The sequence below is a fragment of the Prorops nasuta genome, unplaced genomic scaffold (assembly GCF_024137725.1).
Source record: "Prorops nasuta isolate Cenicafe-Biocafe unplaced genomic scaffold, Cenicafe_Pnas_1.2 PNAS00002, whole genome shotgun sequence".
NCBI lineage: Eukaryota > Metazoa > Arthropoda > Insecta > Hymenoptera > Bethylidae > Prorops > Prorops nasuta.
In genome coordinates, this window is record NW_027116799.1 from 9,378,103 (window position 1) to 9,389,734 (window position 11,632).

At 31.4% G+C, this 11,632-nt stretch overlaps 2 protein-coding genes across 8 annotated transcripts; one reads left to right on the forward strand and one right to left on the reverse strand.

The window, feature by feature from the left end:
• The first annotated feature begins 118 nt into the window (after nucleotides 1-118).
• Bmcp (uncoupling protein Bmcp mitochondrial) lies at nucleotides 119-3,211 on the forward strand. 3 transcript variants are annotated; one of them, XM_066737520.1, is made up of 8 exons: nucleotides 119-649; nucleotides 900-987; nucleotides 1,084-1,231; nucleotides 1,310-1,589; nucleotides 1,672-1,790; nucleotides 2,497-2,557; nucleotides 2,628-2,717; nucleotides 2,787-3,211. In XM_066737520.1, exons 1-8 carry the CDS (start codon nucleotides 506-508, stop codon nucleotides 2,910-2,912), a joined length of 1,056 nt encoding a protein of 351 aa, XP_066593617.1. In that variant the 5' UTR covers nucleotides 119-505; the 3' UTR covers nucleotides 2,913-3,211. The 3 variants fall into 3 exon arrangements, with proteins under 3 accessions (XP_066593617.1, XP_066593633.1, XP_066593624.1); XM_066737527.1 differs by having other exon boundaries at nucleotides 606-733; XM_066737536.1 differs by lacking the exons at nucleotides 2,497-2,557; nucleotides 2,628-2,717; nucleotides 2,787-3,211 and adding an exon at nucleotides 2,161-2,311 and having other exon boundaries at nucleotides 119-733.
• LOC136779721 (protein FAN-like) lies at nucleotides 3,192-11,442 on the reverse strand. 5 transcript variants are annotated; one of them, XM_066737464.1, is made up of 15 exons: nucleotides 7,469-7,858; nucleotides 7,179-7,409; nucleotides 6,901-7,099; nucleotides 6,648-6,833; nucleotides 6,495-6,566; nucleotides 6,215-6,423; nucleotides 5,977-6,139; nucleotides 5,756-5,910; nucleotides 5,269-5,447; nucleotides 5,074-5,205; nucleotides 4,798-5,001; nucleotides 4,453-4,729; nucleotides 3,788-4,018; nucleotides 3,388-3,728; nucleotides 3,192-3,312 (listed from the first exon to the last, which is right to left on the reverse strand). In XM_066737464.1, exons 1-15 carry the CDS (start codon nucleotides 7,504-7,506, stop codon nucleotides 3,215-3,217), a joined length of 2,715 nt encoding a protein of 904 aa, XP_066593561.1. In that variant the 5' UTR covers nucleotides 7,507-7,858; the 3' UTR covers nucleotides 3,192-3,214. The 5 variants fall into 5 exon arrangements, 1 of the variants encoding a protein (XP_066593561.1); XR_010823671.1 differs by lacking the exons at nucleotides 3,192-3,312; nucleotides 3,388-3,728; nucleotides 3,788-4,018; ... (8 more) ...; nucleotides 6,648-6,833; nucleotides 6,901-7,099 and adding exons at nucleotides 8,222-8,407; nucleotides 8,888-9,154; nucleotides 9,227-10,102; ... (2 more) ...; nucleotides 10,991-11,187; nucleotides 11,350-11,442 and having other exon boundaries at nucleotides 7,279-7,409; nucleotides 7,469-8,154; XR_010823673.1 differs by lacking the exons at nucleotides 3,192-3,312; nucleotides 3,388-3,728; nucleotides 3,788-4,018; ... (8 more) ...; nucleotides 6,648-6,833; nucleotides 6,901-7,099 and adding exons at nucleotides 8,222-8,407; nucleotides 8,888-9,154; nucleotides 9,227-10,102; ... (2 more) ...; nucleotides 10,991-11,187; nucleotides 11,287-11,352 and having other exon boundaries at nucleotides 7,279-7,409; nucleotides 7,469-8,154.
• Nucleotides 11,443-11,632: the final 190 nt, after the last annotated feature.

Genomic DNA, 11,632 nt, shown 5'->3' on the forward strand with positions numbered 1-11,632 from the left:
AGTATTCCATTTCATTAAAAAAATTATTCAATTGTAATAGAGTATTTTCCTATCAATGTGATAAGAGTATCTTTTTATAAAAGGCCGATAGTGACTGGCCGAAATCAATTTGCACACGAAGTCAGTAGTGGGATCATTCTGTAACTCTTGTTACAGAATCGCTCTTTTCGTTACTGCAAGCGACAACTATCGGTAGTTAGCGATACCGACAATCATCGCTGGGAACTGGGAAGTTACAGAATCCCAGCACTGGACTCGATACCGAAAGCTGTCGCTTCAGAGTTACAGAATCCCACTTAAGGGCCGGTTTTTCCACCTATTGGTAAAATTTATCTGCTTGGTAAAATTTACAAACTGTAGTAAATTCTATTCAATTTCAAGCTTTACCAAACGGATAAATTTATCCAGACGTTTGCCAATAGGTGGAACAACCGGCCCTAAGTGCCGACTGCTGGGACGGAGGAATGGAAAAAATCCATCTGAATTTGCACATGTGTTTTGGTGTATGTATATGTATATATATATAAATGTAAGTATATACCGAACCGACAAAAGTCACGACATTGACTGGCAGTCATATGTATACTCACCTACCACCACCACAGCTACGACTACCACGACCACCACTCCAACGAATGAGAATACCGGGGTGCGGCGTAATTATTTGCCTTCTTTAAAATTAGCGCTAGTCTTTTGTTTTCAAACAAAAATATTTTTAAAGCTTTTGTCAAAGGTAATCTCTCAATAAATGAATATTTAGTAATCGTTATTTTAAAATTCTACTTGATTGTTTGCAACAAACCAATGAAGCATGAGAAATACTATAACCTAATAAGAATATTGTCTGGCAAATAAATGACATTTAGCACGTGTGAATTAAAATAATAAAATTTCTTTAGATCGTGAAATTTGTAATGGGAGAGAGTGCTTGGAGAGATTGGAAACCTTTTGTTTATGGAGGTTTAGCATCTATCATTGCAGAATTGGGCAAGTATTTTAAATCATCTTTGACGAAAACGGATTGTGAAATTAATTTAATGTTGGATAAGCGTAAATAGTTTTATTTGTTGTTTTTTTGTGCAGGCACTTTTCCTTTAGATACCACTAAGACTCGTCTACAAGTTCAGGGACAAAAGTTTGATCACAAACATGCTCATCTTAGGTACTCTGGTATGACTGATGCCTTGCTTCAAATTTCTAAACAAGAAGGATTCAAGGCTCTGTATTCTGGGTATGTATACATGACTGTTATCAAGTTTATTAATAATTAGGCAGCAGATAAGATTTAAACTAAACTATTTTTTTACAGTATAAGTTCAGCTATAGTAAGGCAAGCTACATATGGAACTATTAAATTTGGAACTTATTATTCTCTTCAGAAAGCAGCTATAAATAAATGGGGCACGGACGATATAATTTTGATCAATATTTTATGTGCTGCATTAGCAGGAGCAGTATCCAGTGCAATTGCTAATCCTACAGATGTAGTCAAAGTAAGAATGCAAGTAACTGGTCTGGAAACAAATTTATCCCTATTAGGCTGTTTCCAAGATGTTTATCAGCATGAAGGTATTAGAGGATTATGGAGGGTAAATATTTTCTAATTTGAAATATTTCCACATAAGTGTGTAATGCAAAATCATCAGTTATCTTTGAACTTTTTCTGTTTAGGGAGTTACACCAACTGCACAAAGAGCAGCTGTTATTGCATCAGTGGAATTACCCATATATGATTACAGTAAATTTAAACTAATGGGTATTATAGGGGACAACATTAGCAATCATTTTTTGTAAGTCATAACTATTTATAAATTACACAGATAGAACTATATCATTTAAAAACAGATTTTTATGATAAAGGAACTAAAAGTATATTTTTAAGAAGTTAAGGAAAATATTTTATATATCGAAAAATTATTCAAATGATACCAATGGTTAAACCCTTATCCAGGAAATAATAAGAAGTAGAACATGTGTCATATGCATGTAAAAGATAGTAAGCAATTGCTAGCCATTTAATTTTACAATTACTTGTTTATAAATAATCAGCTGCCTTATTTATCAACTAGTATGACTATCTTCACAAATGAGAGATAAAAAAATAGGATCTTGTTTGATAGCAAAAGGCATGCTTTCCTAAACTTCAAACTTTTTTTCCAGGTCTTTTGACTTTGCCGTATAATTGGCGATATGCGGTTCGTGGAAAACATGATGACCAAAGAGGTTTTACACAGAAGCTACGGTTAATAATTCATTGAAACTTTCATCCAGATGTTTAAATAAATTGAAGTACACACCCTGTGTGCCTTGTTTCGGTTAGCATTTATATATTTTAGATTGTCCAAATTTTTTGTCTTGCCTTGCCTGGATAAGGGTTATATTACTATTATTAATGTAAAAACTCATAGTCCATTATGTTAAGACCATTTGTATAAGTTATATTTAATTAGATTTTTCTTATTCATATAGTATGTTTGTACAATTTGTCATTTTCAGGTCCAGTTTTATAGCCAGTATGGGAAGCGCGATAGCGTCAACTCCTATTGATGTTATTCGAGTAAGTAAGAATAATTATTCATTCTACTAGTTTTAAATTCAAGTAACAACACTAATTCTGATCAAATCAGACAAGACTGATGAATCAAAGAAGGATTCGTACTGCTGGTGGCATTTTACCCCCGCATATTTACCAGGGAAGTTTAGATTGCTTTATTCAGGTAAGCCATTTTTATATAACTATTAAAAAGATGTATAAAAAAAGAATTTACTTTATTGATTTATTTTAGACATTTAAAAATGAGGGGTTCTTAGCATTATATAAAGGATTTATTCCAACTTGGTTTAGAATGGGTCCTTGGAACATAATATTTTTTATAACTTATGAACAATTAAAAAAATTAGATCATTGGTAAAATTTTATTCTTCAGATTGTTATGATAAGATTTGTACATATGTACACTGGTCAGTTGCATTTAGTGATAGAATTAAGAAAATGAGTAATCTCAGTTATATTAATTGTACATTATTTCATGTAACAAAAGGCACCATGTACTATTTATTGTATTATAAAATATTAGTGAAAGACACTGAATTAGTCAGAACTCTCATCTCTCTTTTTCGTATTAAACTTTAAGTTAATAATTGGAAGATAAATTTTAGTATTGTAAATATATAATTTAATAATATAACAATGTTATCTCGTTTAACATATTTATTACGGTATTGTACATTTCCACGCGATGATTTTACCGTCTTTACCACTTGTAATAATAGTCTTATTGTCATTGGAGGCAGCGACAGCTGATATTGGTCCTGCAACCAAGCATTATCTCTTCATACGTTAGCTAAAATTAATATACTCTTTAATTTGCCTTTTTAATTTCTTACCATTGTGGCAATGTATTTTTAATAAAAATGCAGCCCCCTGAAGGCTCCATACATTGAGGTCTCCCATGGAATCACCGATTAATAGGAATTGATTTAACCATGTTAATGTAATAGGTTCGTGCTCCAATACTGTACAATAAATCTGCGTGCTCGTATGTATATCAACGACATTTAAAGATTTATCTTCCGCGCAAGATATTATATTCTTACATTCTTCATCAAAAGTAACAGCATTGACTTTCTTCTTATGTCTCTTGACATTAAATAACAAGTAGTATGTGTCTATATTCCATAGAGAAATTTCACCATCTTCAGTACCCGAAACTAGTTTTAATTCGTCTCTAAAAATTTGTGAAAAGTTGATATATTCGTCAAACCTTAAATTTGGATTTTCCATTACCTTGATAGATTAATACAGGTTACTTTGGAATCATGCTCCAATTGTGCAATAAAGCATTCTGCTGATCTAATTGTTTTTTCTGCAGTATTATTTTTCCAAACTGCAACCGTGCAATCCCATGATCCCGATATAATTATCTGACGGATTGGACTCCATATTAAACAAGATACTGCGTCGTCGTGGACGGTTAATTCATCTATTACTTTACCAAATTTGACATCGTAAAATATTCTTTAAATTCAAAAATAATTAATATTAATATTACTCATCAAGATCAAGGTGGACACCAACATTCCAACATGATTTCCCTTTGAAATCTTAAGTTTCGAAAATAAAGTTACTTGAAGACGGATTTTAATTTCAACAAAGGCTTTCCAATTCTCAAGTAAAAATCTTTCTTATAAAACAATCAGATTGTGAAATGTCGGCTTCATTATTATAAAGTAGTAATTATTTTTTAGATAATTTATCTTTTTTGTTTATATCAAATAGTTCATGGTTTCATCCTAAAAATGTCATACCGACAATTGTAAAACGATGCTGATATTGAAATCTGTTTTCAAATAACGTTCTTTTTGAAAACCAATATTTCAGGTGAAACCATTAGGTGGTATCAGTATATGCACCTTCCCGTTAAAATATAAGATAATATATTTTATACGTACAGGGTATTATTGTATGAACCTGCCACGAGTATCTGATCATTCGATGTAGTATAATAGGATATGCAAGATGAAAGGCTTAATTTTGATAATGACACGCTTCGCATCATTTTTCCTTTTTCTATCGAATACATTTTAAGCATGCCATCTTGACCCACAGATACAATTTCATCATTATTCTGCTCATTAAATATTATTACAAAACATGCGTTTTCTTTATGTGATTGGAAGACTCTGCATTCGTTCAAGTGAATTATGTCATCGTTCCCTGGTTGATCTTCTACAAATAAGCTTAATAAATTATAATAATTAACTAACAATTAACATATATAAGGAACAAAATTTTACCACACGTTATTTCTGTAGAAGTTAATGCTAGATCTTTGTACAAAGAATAAGTTTTTGGCGTGAATCGTTTGGGATGCGGTAAGGTAAAAATTTGTTTTGGTATTTGACCAAATTCCATAATTTGTATTTCTAGGCCGTATCGATCATTTACATCTTTAATCGTATCTAAATCTACCGCTCCTTCGTAGCATAAATGGAAAAATACTGGAATTGTGCGAAATGAATTTGTTAATAATTTTCAACAATAAGAAGAAAGAGTTAATTGGTAGTATATACCATTGTCTGCTTTCTCTGCCTCTTTTCCTCTTTGCTTATATCCAAAAATTAAATCAATCCAAAGATGAATGTTTTGAGAAACATGATCACTTTCAAGAGCATTTCTTAATTTATTTATAAAATCCGCAGGCCCTGTAAACAAGCAAACTTATTGGTATGAATTTATATAAAAAACTTTTCATATTTCAAATGTACCTTTGGCCCAAGGTGGTAGATGAACATCACCTATTTTTGCACCATCGTGGCGATATCCAAAATCAATACCATACCCATTTACCAGAAAGTCTCCTTGATTGCTTGTATCGTAAAATTCTGGTATTAATTCTTTAAAGTCAGACATGTTCACCAACACATTTTTCCAAACATCAGCTACACTGCAGTTAGGTATTTTTGTTGGTAAGTGTAAAATAAAAAATCTATTCTGCAGAGTTGATTGACGTAGTATTTATAATATAAATACTGCTGTAGTACAAATAAACATCACATAAGTTGGAATCTTGTGTTTAACAACTAATGTCACCACACGAATGTATTCTTTCACTCAAACATATATTTAATAAATTTATTGTTATAGATTTAATTTGTTTTAATCGTTTATGTGTGGATGGTATATATTTTGAAATAATTTAGATCCAAGATGTGATGCTTATATTATTAAAAAGCAATAAAATGATGTACATACTTATTAAACATTCTATCTGGATGATCAAATCTTCCATTTTGAAGGCATAGCATATATTGTGGGCACTTTCTTACTAAGTAAAATAATACAAAACCTGGTGCACTGTAGTGAGATCCATATAAAAATTTTGGTTCAGACATTTCAACATACCTTTCCTATAATTAAAACAATTTAAAAACTTTATGTACATTTTATGTAGTTAAAATTTTCAGCAACTTTACTTTCAGTCTTTCCAAACGTGTTGGCTCAAGTGCTCCTATGGGTTTTGAAAGATCTCTATAAATATCTGGATTATTAAAGTCTATCAATTCTGAAGTATAATCTTGAATTATCCATGGCATTACTGGATACTGAGTCAAATCATGGAATGTTCTATCAGCTAAACTGAAATGTTTGTTTTCATATTTCATCAGAAAATATTAAATATACATAATAACTACACAATTGATTAAAATTTACCTGTTTATGTATAAAAGATAGTCAAAATTCGATAATGAACCATTTTGCCATCTCATTGTCATTTGGTTCTGTGGAATTGTTTCTAATAAAACTAATGGTTGATTCACTAAATTATCATATAATTCATCCCTTGCTTCTTGACTTTGAAATGATAGATAAACATGTTCAGTTTTAGATTCTATTATCCTCTTCCATTTAATTTCTAATCCCTATAGCATACAATAAAACATAATGATATATATATATAATTATATGACACATCAATTGTAGAGTTACTTACTACTTGTCTCAATAGAAATCTTCTTTTAATAATATTATTAATGTCTTTTAGCTGAATCTTTAATACTGGATGCTAAAAGAACAAACAGCAATTGCAAGGATAATGATTTTACGTCTTATAATGTAGTCTATTGGTTTTATGTTATTGTACTACCTGATCCATATTGTTATAGGGCTGAAAGTACAATCTTGATGTAGTTAAAAGAACTCTTCCAGGATTTATAACAAGTGGTAGAACTTTACTTGCTTGAGTTTCTACTACCACCTGTTCATATAAATCTTCTAACCAAGAAGTATCAAACGAAACTCGTGATTGTCTTGAATAAATAATTGCCATAATCTATAAAAAAAATCTATTATAGAAATCAATCACAAATAAGTTTAAATAAGAAATTTATAAATGTTACCATAGCATTTTGCTCCGCTGTTGGCAAAGTTGTTGCTCTATGCAACTGTAAAATCTGTGGTAGACACTCCTCAACTTTTACATAATTAAAATAAAAAAGAAAATGTATGCTCTTTTGAATAAACTTATATGGAGCAAGAATATTTTTTTCCAACATTTCCACATATTGCTTACAATAAACCGATAAAACATTATTAGAGCTGCACAGAGGTAATATGCATGACTTTATAATTTAAAAATTCAGATTTAATCAAACAATGAAATAATAAAAGTACCAACCTATCTGTTAAGCTTGTTGATTCAAACTGTTCAATTTTTGTAGTCTCTTTAAGCTGAAGTTTTATAAGTGGTTGCATAATATCTTTGTTCACAAAAACTAAAGATTTTGAACAAAACTTTAATCTTCCATCTATCCATGTATCCTCTGAATTAGACAGATCTTCTATTTTCATTAAGACACTGTAATCCTCAAAAAATATCTCTCCTGGCTCCAAAAGTAACATTGTAAATCTACAAATATTTGTTTATATGTATTAATACTTTTCAGAATAATTAATATCTTTACAAACCTTTCTTTCTCCATTGTTACACAGTCACACATGTACATTGTCAAAATATTTATACAAGCTATACATGATTTTAAAAAATACTAAACAGTAATTGGTATTCTTTTTATTTCCTCATCTTGCGCTGTCAGTTCGGTTAGTTCAGTCGTTCACTTTTATAGGTTAAGGTGTAGGTAACAATAGAAAAAGACAGGTCGTGGTGAGCCAGACAGCTCCAAACAGTTCTAGCAGATTCTAGCAAAGATGACTTTGGACAGCTTTTTGCAAAGACAAAAAGAATCCGGGATTAGAGTTAAATAGGTTTAAAAAATGTCGATAAATCATAATTATTATAAAATTGATTAAATGTAATTTAATTCATAATTAATTTATCATACATAATATATAATCAACAGCTTTCAAGTTTCAAAGCTAATAAAATCAAAATTGATTCATAATTTAAGTTTTTTTATCTCTTCTGGCTTCAAATCAGTCCTTAATGAAGCGATACGCCGTACTTCCGTGGGTGTCAGTCGCCAAGCAATTGCGTCAGCACCGCAATAATCAGCTAATTCCTCAATTTTCTCGATGCTCAATATCGTAGCAATCTGTGATAAACGTGCAAATTTATCTCGTACAGACCAAGATGTGGCCGCTGCTAAATAGCTTGCCAAAGATCTAATCTCTTTATCTAAAATAAGTCCACCCGCCTGAAAATCAAAATTACTTAAAAAATTCGAATTAGCTTTGCCGGAAAATACTTTGAAATATACATACTCTATTAAATGTAGATTTTAAAACCACTTTCTCTAATTTAGCTGTTACCTCGGCAGTTAGAAGGCCAATTAAAGCGTCATAATTGGAAGTTGTTAAACTGCCTTTAAATGCTTGAAGCAGACCCTCCAGATTCATTACTAATGTTTGTACAAAAGGTTCATCCGTTTCGTATCTTAGAAGTTCATCCTAAAATAGTATATATATTAGCGAGTGGGTGAGATGAATTCTTTCCTCCCGAAAACCGTAGACGGCAGAGGGAATTCAAAAAGGAAACACTGTTTAAAATTATTAAACATTAAAAATATTTTAATTTAAGACTTCATTCCTATTTGGCGAACATCGGTAATCTAATCATTATTTGACTAACAAGATATCTCTAATAGGATTCTTTTGCCATCTACAGTTTGCGGATTAGTACGAATTAATTTCAATGCCAATATATATAATTGAAAAGCTTATATCAATATTACATTAAGAAAGTTACAGTAGACTTTTAATTAAATGAACCAATTTCAAGATTTATGGGTCGAAAATAAAATTAGGTATAGTTTGGTCAAATCTTCACATAAAAGAGGGTAGTGTTCTTTTTTTTCAATTACTGGCCGTCGAGGCACTACCGTGTCTCTTGATCTTTATTAACGCGTATTATATTAGAAAAATGATTACCTCGTTAATAAGATGATCTATAGATAGAAATGCATCGACCCATGGAGATACTCTAGGTTTCACGGCGCTAACGCGTAGTTGCTCCAAACCAAAATCCGTTACTGCCCGTAAAATGGACGTAACACCCTTTAAACTAGTTAAACAGCTGTCAACTTTGCCCCTATCTTTTTGTTGCATATTTGAAAATGTAGAATCTATTTCAACAGTAAGACTCTTGCATAAAGTCTCTACATATTCGATACTGACATCTGTATTATTCAGGTAAGCCTGAAACAGAATAATAACACATTCTTTAGTTTTATTTCTTTAGAACATTGTTAAAAAATATGCTAATTGTACCAAAAACATGAGTCGTGCAAGCTCGGTATCCGACGCTTGTAAACGACCATGCTGTATGCTGGTTTGAAGTGCGCTATAGGCCTGAGCCAAGTCCAAATATCCTGCTGGATATCCTTGGCGTAATCTATATCTCAATCTATTAGCAAACTCTCCTTCCAAAATACCACATGCCATATTGACTACCGCACATACTCCGTCTATGCTCCAACTTGAGATAGCCCTTCTAATACATTTTTGAATTATAAAAAAGACATCGTCGACCATACTAGACGTTTGCTGATCTTGCTCCAAAACATCCAATCCTATAGCTTTATTAACGCTTTCTTCTAAAAAGTATCTTTCCAAAGCAAGATAAGCTCCTAAAAGCTCTTGCATCCCATGTGCTAATTCTGAATTGGTTAGAAGCAACTCAAATTCTTTCATTAAATCTTTGCGTTGAATTTCGTCTGTTGTACTAATTTCCACATCGTTCTTTACCCTTCTTCTTAAGAAGCGAATATACAACTCTGCTCTCGAGTGCATTATAGTAATTTCTCCTAATAGCAAATCTAATTTTTTTGGATCCATTTTTTCTTGAGTTTGTTTGCGGAAATTATCGTTTATCAATTGCACTTTGTGATTAATGTACCGATGTTTTACAAATTCTGCAACCATTTTTTTCACTTGTCTATCACACTCTTTTTGTATAATCGATACAGTAGTTAAAACCCTTCCAGGACCATAATAAGTTTCAATAATAGGCTGATGAACTTCTATCATTCTAGCTATCCCTTCAAACAGTAATGTTATGGTATCGGCAAATATAACCGATGCCCGTGAATCGTTATTCTTTATTTCAATTGCTGCTTTTAGATTTTTTTGTGCTGTCTCTTGTAGCTAAAAGATAAAATTAACATTATTTAAACAGTTTGAACTAAACTTGCCCTACAAGTCAAATTCACCATTCTTAAGTAGAGTTCCAAGTTTATAAAAAGCAGTACTTAAGTTTATTGTTAATAAAGTTGCAAGTAATTGTTAAAATTCCTGTAATTGCACAGTTACCTTAGTACACAAATAATGACAGAACTTTTTTAAGCCTTCCATGTGCATTCCTAACAATGGAAATATCTTGAAGAATCTTTCAACAGATGCCAGATCCTCCAACTTGACAGCTTCATCAAATTTTCTAGTAACCACAGTTCTTAATTCCATAGCAGCCTGTTGCAAAGTAACAAGGGAGCTACTAATACTATTCTGGTCCCCCGATACATCTTCTGCTGTCCTTTCTAATAACTGCTGGTCCATTGACAAATATCTGTGAACATGAGCAGCTCCCTGTTCATAATCTTCATTTCTCAAAGCCATTTTTACACCTTCGCTGCATAATTGTAAATCCAAAATATCATGAACACGACTTTGGCACTCACAGACACGGCTCTAAATTAATTATATAGTTAGCCTGATTGCTACTTTTCTCTTTTAAAAAACATTAAGTATCAGATTTAAACTTACTCTTGCAAGGTCTAATTGTCTAACTTTTGCACTCACATTTTCAGCTAACATATTAGTATGCGATATCATATCCCTAAATTTTTCTCCTTCAGTTCTTATAATTGCCACATTTGGAAGAACTTTGCTTATGTTTTGTAGTTTTGCTTCCACATGACAGTGTCTAAGTAATATACTGTCTAAATCCTTTTTTATATTTTCCTATAAAAATAAAGTGTAATGTAAAAATTACATTTGTTAATGGATTTATATGATAAAAAATAAGTAATTATTAACCTCGGCTTCTGATAATTTATGGAGAATTTCTTGCAAATTCTCTTCGTTTACTAATACATCCATTTTGCTAATTATATGTATGACATGGAGATCAAGAAAATTATATGCTATAATAATAGCAAGATAACTTTTTCTATTTTTTCTTATATTAATCAGTGGATCGGCTGATTGAGCATATGGTTATATAAAAAAGATTGCTATAATATTTACAACAAACATTGTTAAATTATATAAAAAGTAAGCATATTTTAATCTACATTCAGGATAAAGTGATCTAATATTACAAATATATTTACAAATTATTTATAATGACAAAATCTATACATATGGCAAGACAGCCTTTAAATTTTCGAACACACCCTTTGGGACTTTGGCTGACTCTTGTCCTCCCTACTCCCTAATCCCTAGCCCTAGCCTAGTTAGTGATCGGTGAAAACAATTGGTGATGCCTGGGCGGTTGGTGGGTTGCGGATCCAAAAGAATTTGTGATCAAAAGAAGAATGAAAGATTTTTGTAGCTTTTGTAGAGACTAACAAATTTGCAATAGGAGTTCGAAGAAAACTTCTGTGTAGGATAAAATACTAAATAAGGTATTTAATCGTTAAAGAGGTGATTGATAAAGTATAGCACGCATACAAATCG

What these genes read in the sequence shown, in the direction of transcription:
- Bmcp (XM_066737520.1), top strand. Translation starts at nt 506, where the DNA reads ATGTATATGTATATATATATAAATGTAAGTATATACCGAACCGACAAA. An exon ending in CAACGAATGAGAATACCGGG is followed by an intron (nt 650 to 899) that starts GTGCGGCGTAAT and finishes AAATTTCTTTAG; the next exon opens with ATCGTGAAATTTGTAATGGG. An exon ending in AACATTAGCAATCATTTTTT is followed by an intron (nt 1,791 to 2,496) that starts GTAAGTCATAAC and finishes TGTCATTTTCAG; the next exon opens with GTCCAGTTTTATAGCCAGTA.
- LOC136779721 (XM_066737464.1), bottom strand. Translation starts at nt 7,506, where the DNA reads ATGTACATGTGTGACTGTGTAACAATGGAGAAAGAAAG. An exon ending in GATTTCTATTGAGACAAGTA is followed by an intron (nt 6,424 to 6,494) that starts GTAAGTAACTCT and finishes TGTATGCTATAG; the next exon opens with GGATTAGAAATTAAATGGAA. An exon ending in TCTACCACCTTGGGCCAAAG is followed by an intron (nt 5,206 to 5,268) that starts GTACATTTGAAA and finishes GCTTGTTTACAG; the next exon opens with GGCCTGCGGATTTTATAAAT.